General features: G+C 41.3%; 1 protein-coding gene across 1 annotated transcript in view; it reads right to left on the bottom strand.

The window, feature by feature from the left end:
- Positions 1-3,889: 3,889 nt before the first annotated feature.
- Positions 3,890-8,445, bottom strand: part of ELL (elongation factor for RNA polymerase II) — a 118,546-nt gene continuing 113,990 nt past the window's right edge. The window contains exons 11-12 of the mRNA XM_063455406.1: positions 5,642-5,686; positions 3,890-4,374 (exon numbers count right to left, since the gene is read on the bottom strand). Coding sequence (XP_063311476.1) covers positions 4,258-4,374; positions 5,642-5,686 — 162 coding nt within the window. The 3' untranslated portion in view covers positions 3,890-4,257. The remainder of the gene's footprint in view (positions 4,375-5,641; positions 5,687-8,445) is intronic.

Genomic DNA, 8,445 nt, shown 5'->3' with positions numbered 1-8,445 from the left:
TTGTGCTCCTTCTGATTCTTTCTGCACCTTGCAGACCCCTCCTGCTAATTTCTGTTCCTTCTTCACCTTTGTGCTCCTTTTGTACCTTCCTGCTCCTTGCTGCCATTTTCAGCTTCTTGCTGACCCTTTCTGCTCCTTCTACTTTACATTTGTGCTGCTGTACCTTCCTGCTCCTTGCAGACCCTTCCTGCTCCTTGCTGTCCCTTTCTGCTCATTTCTATTCCTTCTCCTTTTCTTATTTTACCTTCCTGGTCCTTGCAGACCCTTCCTGTAGGCTCTCTGCCCCCCCATGCGCCTCACTTCCCTGATCTGTAGGCTCTCTGCCCCCCCATGCGCCTCACTTCCCTGATCTGTAGGCTCTCTGCCCCCCCATGCGCCTCACTTCCATGATCTGTAGGCTCTCTGCCTCCCCCATGCGCCTCACTTCCCCTGATCTGTAGGCTCTCTGCCCCCCATGCACCTCACATCCCTGATCTGTAGGCCCTCTCTGCTTCCCATGCGCCTCACTTCCCTCATCTGTAGGCTCTCTATGCCCCCCATGCGCCTCACTTACCTGATCTGTAGGCCCTCTATGCCCCCCATGCGCCTCACTTCCCTGATCTGTAGGCTCTCTATGCCCCCCATGCGCCTCACTTCCCTGATCTGTAGGCTCTCTGCCCCACCATGCGCCTCACTTCCCTGATCTGTAGGCTCTCTGCCCCCCATGCGCCTCACTTACCTGATCTGTAGGCTCTCTATGCCCCCCATGCGCCTCACTTACCTGATCTGTAGGCTCTCTATGCCCCCCATGCGCCTCACTTACCTGATCTGTAGGCTCTCTATGCCCCCCATGCGCCTCACTTCCCTGATCTGTAGGCTCTCTGCCCCCCCCCCCATGCGCCTCACTTCCCTGATCTGTAGGCTCTCTGCCCCCCATGCGCCTCACTTTCCTGATCTGTAGGCTCTCTGCCCCCCATGCGCCTCACTTCCCTGATCTGTAGGCTCTATGCCACCCATGCGCCTCACGTCCCTGATCTGTAGGCTCTCTGCCCCCCATGCGCCTCACTTACCTGATCTGTAGGCTCTCTCTGAATACCAATCACAGGTTACCTCTTTTTACGGAGGAATGTGTGTAACAAAGTGCTTAGAAAGTGAGAAATGATTTACAGGCAGCTCTATACACTTATGTGGAGATATCCTCAATTCCACTAAACAGATATGTAAAGTATAGTGCGGTGTAAGTGACAAAGACCTACACCTATAAGTGGAGCGCTCAAACACATATATGGCTTACCAAACGTTATTCCGTTCAATAATGCAGTATACAGTACATGTCAAAAAATACAAGATAGTGCAGATGGTATATAAAGTGGCAGTGCAATAATAGCAGTGATGTCGTAGTGAACTTGTACACTCACATTTTAAGGAGCCTGTATATAGAAACACTGGCTTCCGTATTGAGGCTTGTGTGCTTATTATGGTAGCACCACCCTTCTACTTCGGCTTGGGATGATTCTCAAAGACATAAAAGAGACTAGGCCAATGTGTAGATTTGGCAGTGGAAGAACACAGGTATGAGTTAATAAATGTGGTGCTCACCTGGTCCTGAGCCCATGGATCCCGGCTCTAGGTATGTAAATTTTGTACCAATTCAAATGGGGATGGCACTACCCCTATGAAGATTCCTTGAAGGCTCCAAAAAAGGACTTGAGTAGGATTTTAAAAAGTAACAAATTTATTGAAAATAAAAACAAAATGAATATGTCTTAAAAGTCCTCAATAAAAGTCCTTCGTCACTCGACGAAGGTGCAATACCTAAGCATCGAAACGCGCGTCGGGCATTTTTGTTTCTATTTTGTTGTTCTCACATGGGCACTGGACACTATGGGTGTGGAGCACTTTGAAGATACTCTAATTTTATACTATTGATTTTTCCTTTCTCATACTTTTTCTGTCTAGTTAGTTTTACAGGGAGAGAGGCTTTATAAATTTATTGTCAGTGCACTTGCAACTGACCCTTTATCTTATTGATTTATCTCTGTCCCTGTTTACTAACTACCTCTCTACCTGTATTATTAGGACCCCTGAGGGGAGGGGGGCGTGTGTGCATATATATATATATATATATATATATATATATATATATATATATATATATATATATATATATATATATATATATCCCAGGTCTCTAGCCCCTATTTGGAGTCTCTATATTAGGACTCCATAGGGGTTTAGGTTTGGGACCTGTACACTTTGCCTGGAGTTTTGTTAGATACTCCTAAGGTTCCAACCCTTCATCTAGTAGAGGGTTGTGTGGTTATAGGGACACTGGGGAGAAGGATTCTTTTGATGTAGACATTTCTAATAAAACTTTATTATTTTATTTATTTAATATTTGTATCCTGGACCCCTCTAAGCTTATTTAGCAGTGCAGTTGTTCCCTATATCAATTATTGTTGTATAGAAGATTTTGTATATACTTTGTTTCTTTTTTAGCCTCACCTTCTATGGGGTTATTGAGTCATCCACTATTCAGACTAGTTCTATATGTGGCTATATTTATATCCAGGTGATGCACGGCGTCTCAGGTTCTGTTCTATATTGAGACCCCTTAGCATCTCTTGCTCTTGTTTGTTTTGACTTATTTAGGGGTTAAGCCCCTGGAGTCTCCTTGCGGTACACAGGATAGCGAGTCCAGACTAACACTCTCCCGTTTGGGTACAGTGACCTAGTCTGTTTTTGCAACCTGTTTTCGTTTTTTTCTATGTCCTAGTTGCACTTCTCTGTAACCGGTTTATTGATCTAGCAAAAGGCAATAAAATTGGCAAAAGACTTGCCCAAGAGGTTTTGCCTTGATGGGACAGGTGAGCTTACACTTTAAAGGCCACTGGTATTAAACACGGTGTTATTTAAATATGCATAGAAATTTGGAATAGAATGCAGGTACATTTTTTGGTTTTGTTCTATGTATATGGACCAATGAATACTGTAGCCATTGTTTCTGCCCAAGAGCAATGGGAGATTAAGAGAATGATATGCCTCCCTGCCTACTCTATAGCAATCTGCAATATAAAGAAAAAACAAACTGCAATGTAAACCCCAACCAACCAACCAGCCACCACCAGCGCAATGTAAACCCAACCAACCAGCCACCACCAGCGCAATGTAAACCCAGCCAAGCAAGTACCACCAGTGCAATGTAAACCCAGCCAAGCAGGTACCACCAGCGCAATGTAAACCCAGCCAAGCAGCCACCACCAGCGCAATGTAAACCCAGCCAAGCAGCCACCACCAGCGCAACGTAAACCCAGCCAAGCAGCCACCACCAGCGCAACGTAAACCCAACCAAGCAGCCACCACCAGCGCAATGTAAACCCAACCAAGCAGCCACCACCAGCGCAATGTAAACCCAACCAAGCAGCCACCACCAGCGCAATGTAAACCCAACCAAGCAGCCACCACCAGCGCAATGTAAACCCAACCAAGCAGCCACCACCAGCGCAATGTAAACCCAACAAAGCAGCCACCACCAGCGCAATGTAAACCCAACCAAGCAGCCACCACCAGCGCAATGTAAACCCAACCAAGCAGCCACCACCAGCGCAATGTAAACCCCACCATCCAGCACCAGCGCAATGTAAACTCAACCAGCCACCACCAGCGCAATGTAAACCCAACCAGCAACCACCAGCGCAATATAAACCCAACCAGCCACCACCAGCGCAATATAAACCCAACCAGCCACCACCAGCGCAATATAAACCCAACCAGCCATGTAAACCCAACCAGCCACCACCAGCAATGTAAACCCAACCAGCCACTGATGGGTACTTAATAAATCTGTTCATCCCACAATACAACTATGCACAGATATTTAAATGCATAAACATTTTATTAGTTTCCAGCAATAATCCATAAAATAAAAAGAAAATTATCCGCTTTTGGCATTTTCAAAGGTTCCGTTTTTTTCTTCCTTTTAAAAGTTCACGGGGGGGGAGGAGAGGTCAAATATTTTTTTTATTTTTTTTATTAATTCAACTGCGCTGTAAAAAAAAAAAAAAATTAAAAAATATGGTGCTGGGGAAAATGTTTTGTGAGTGAAAGTAACAATGGGAAAGGCTCTCCCCTCTTCCTCTTAACGGTAAGTACTTTAAACAGTGCTTGTATTTTTTCTTTAGGAAAATATAATAGAAGGTTTTATTATCGGTAGAAGAAGAAAGTGGCAAAATACAGTTATCCACCCAGGTGCAAGGATTGTGCTACCTGGCCAACACATTAATGCCACAACTGAAACTGCTGCTGGTCATATTGTGAGATCAGTTTTTTTATGTGTGCCAGTTTGTGGTGGAGATATTCACATTTATTTTTCTCTTCACTGTAGTTTGGATTTGTCTGTAAAGAAAGAAAAATAAATAAATACACACATAAGTGAAAAAAGCTTTATACAAATCTGTTTTCTTGATTGGACAGCTCCACCTAATATACTGCAGTGTTAAGTATCTTAATATTGTTTAATATTTTCAGGCTATCATGCCAGATCTGTTACAGAAAGGGATGACCAGATGATCACTCCTCCCTCCCTTAATTCACTGTAAGCAGAGCACCATAAAGGCTAGCAAAACTGGCATGGCTGTTGCTATAGCAACAGTTGACATTTAAAACAGCACTGCCTGGTGCAACTTTTGTTGCACAATCTGAATGCTTTAGAAAAGTTAACTATGGGTTGCGATTTATTTCTTAAATATAAATTTTGTACTTGCTTTTATAATGTACATGTCTGAATGGACTGGTACAATGTGCCATGGAAATTATTTCAACTCGCACAGAAAAATTACGCTTACAAAACCTTTCCCACACGGTGACTGGTGCTCTGTGTAATGCAGACTTATTTAGAATTTTAAAATAAAGTCAAATATATCTGCTGTAAAGTAAATTACACTGACTGTTCTGCATAGGAGATAAATACAAAAACTATGGAGAGTGTCACACCGCACACTAAATTCTGATATACATATCTACAACTATCATCATTCTAAATCAAAATCATGAACAAAAGTAGTGGAGGTGAAGAGACACCGTGAAATTCCAGCATCAAAGGTCTATTTATTTTAAGACTGGTGGGAGCTGCAATCTACAGTAGCAAGGAATAGCAAACAATGGGAATAACTCTTTTCACATTAGTCTCCCTGTGCTGAATTACCAGAGGTTGTTATCCCTACTCCCCAAATAAAGAAACATCCCTTAGGCACCATCATTCGCACACCTGATTTAAAAGCAATAGAAGTACAAGATGCAGGGAGGGGGGTACACTTGCCTCCTGATAAGTGAAACCAGAGTACCCTTCTATAGCATGGATGTATCTCCTGTGTTTAATACAGGTAAGAAACATTATAGGCGTTTGAAGCAAAGTCTTAGAGGAGGAGCAATTAGCAGTAAAACTTCACTGGTTCCCATGACACATTGCTCTAATTTAGAGGTTGGTTCAAAATATTTGTTTGGTCAAGTCAGAATTAATTCTGTTTGATCCTTTTCAAATGTCCCCCAGTGTTTTGGTGCAGCAAGGCATGCAGAAAGACACATTTCTCCCAAGGCAAACAGATAGTTATGAGACAAAGCATTAAATGCCGATAAAGCTAGATTGGAGTATGAGGTTACTTACTTTTTTAATGTTGTGGTATTCTTGTAAGATCTCATCATGGATAGTCTGTAAAATAAAAGGAGAGTTGATAAACTGCAACTCAAAATGCAGCAGGCAGCACAGGAATTTTTTTCCCAGCAATGTCACACAAAGCTGACTTGCCCAGTATAATACTGCCCTCTAGGGGTCCAAGCTTTGTATATAAAACAAATGCTATTTGTAATAATTTAATTTTTTTGTATTTTGAGAACACGACCAATTAAATTAAACAAACCTTTAGCATGAATACCCAATACAATGTTATTCCAAAGCCTCCATTTAAAAATAATGTGGCATGATGGATCAATAACAGTGTTTGCTCCCAAACCACACTTATATGTTTCTAAGGCAGTATTATATACAAGTATACACTGTTTTCAAACAAATAATTGCATTTATATACAAGGCATGGGTATCCGGCTGTAGGATTATAAACTAATTCTAAACCGCTAAGCATATAAGCCTTCTTGAACCAGAACGCAAAAAGCAAAATATCACTGCAACCATTTGCAGGAGATGTAATATTTCATTTATTTAGAAAGTACATTTATCTTAATTTCAGGTATGTGCCGGGACATTCAAACAATACAATGTTGTATATATATTCCTTACAGAAATATATTTCATGGTTCTCTTTAGCTAGAATGCCACAATTTTAGGCATTCGGAAATGCATGCATGCAATCACCTATGCACTGACTAAATTAGAGCAGTTAGAAGACTAGTCCTTGCCATTTGTCACATTAGAACAAAAGAAAAGGCATAGGAGGTGGAAAAAATCCACCACCAATGACCAAGGGGGGTTACAGGAGGTATTAAAGGGGCCTAACCCCAGATACAATAATCAAAAGAAAAGAGAGTGGAAAGGGAAGATCCCCTAGCATATAGCAAATGGGAACTCAATTTCCACTGGGCAAATACCTCCTAGGTACAATGTCACATCAGTTCGGGTAGATAAACCTTTATTCAAAAAATATATATATAAATAAATAATAAGAAAATAACACCAGAATATTGTGTAGGATAGGTGAAAACTAGCACCTAATAAAACGCTTGGGCATAGCCTATAGGTCGCCTTAGATATACTATATATAGTGGGAGCAACTAAAATAGTGGAGTATTGAATACAATTAAAGGTAAACACTAGATGGCATCCCTTGGAGAATATAGTATAAATAAATAAATAGGTGACCAAAAAAATAAGGTCTCAAAATAATAAAAGGAAGGAAAAATATATATTAAAGTGGCAGTGGTGATGGTATCAAAGGTGAATGAGGCAGCGAATCACAGGGCTAGGTCCTGGTGAGCCTAAAAAAGACAGCATATAGGTTAACCTAAAATATACCACTCCCCCCCCCCCCCCCAAAAAAAAGGCATCTGTAAATAATAAGGGAACTAGTCCTCTTGTAATTAATGAAATAGAGCCAATTGGGGAGTGAGAAGAGGTAGCAGAACGTAGGAAAAAAGCCAGGACCTGAATCACCCTAAACTGACTGTCTACAAAGAGACCACTGCTAACTGCTGCTTCGAGGCAGCCTGTCCAAATCCCTCCATACTAAAGAGAAAAGACGCACAAATCGCGTCCAGGCAGCCCAAGTGAACAAGTAACAAAATAATAAATGGAGTAAAGTTAAGTGAAAAATCATAGCGTCGGCTATAGGCAGCTCGACACGCGTTTCGGCGTATTAAGAACGCCTTTGTCAAGCTCTTGACAAAGGCGTTCTTAATACGCCGAAACGCGCGTCTAGCTGCCTATAGCCGACGCTATGATTTTTCACTTAACTTTACTCCGTTTATTATTTTGTTACTTGTTCACTTGGGCTGCCTGGACGCGATTTGTGCGTCCTTTCTCTTTAGTATGGAGGGATTTGGACAGGCTGCCTCGAAGCAGCAGTTAGCAGTGGTCTCTTTGTAGACAGTCAGTTTAGGGTGATTCAGGTCCTGGCTTTTTTCCTACGTTCTGCTACCTCTTTTCACTCCCCAATTGGCTCTATTTCATTAATTACAAGAGGACTAGTTCCCTTATTATTTACAGATGCCTTTTTTGGGGGGGGAGTGGTATATTTTAGGTTAACCTATATGCTGTCTTTTTTAGGCTCACCAGGACCTAGCCCTGTGATTCGCTGCCTCATTCACCTTTGATACCATCACCACTGCCACTTTAATATATATTTTTCCTTCCTTTTATTATTTTGAGACCTTATTTTTTTGGTCACCTATTTATTTATTTATACTATATTCTCCAAGGGATGCCATCTAGTGTTTACCTTTAATTGTATTCAATACTCCACTATTTTAGTTGCTCCCACTATATATAGTATATCTAAGGCGACCTATAGGCTATGCCCAAGCGTTTTATTAGGTGCTAGTTTTCACCTATCCTACACAATATTCTGGTGTTATTTTCTTATTATTTATTTATATATATATTTTTTGAATAAAGGTTTATCTACCCGAACTGATGTGACATTGTACCTAGGAGGTATTTGCCCAGTGGAAATTGAGTTCCCATTTGCTATATGCTAGGGGATCTTCCCTTTCCACTCTCTTTTCTTTTGACATTTGTCACATATTTATTATAATTTTTTTTATTTTTTTAACATTGTGGCAATCCGTCTGGACAGCATAAATCTTCTGAATATGCCAACCATTCCCTTCACAAAGGGTATAATACTAGCACTCCGAGCATTCACCTTACTATACCACTATAGGCACCCAGATCACTTCAGCTTAATGAAGTGGTCTGGGTGCCAGGTCCATCTAGGAGTAACCTTTTTTTCTATAAAC

The sequence above is a fragment of the Pelobates fuscus genome, chromosome 5 (genome assembly GCF_036172605.1).
Source record: "Pelobates fuscus isolate aPelFus1 chromosome 5, aPelFus1.pri, whole genome shotgun sequence".
Classification (NCBI taxonomy): Eukaryota; Metazoa; Chordata; class Amphibia; order Anura; family Pelobatidae; genus Pelobates; species Pelobates fuscus.
This window is presented reverse-complemented; position numbering and strand designations above follow the sequence as displayed.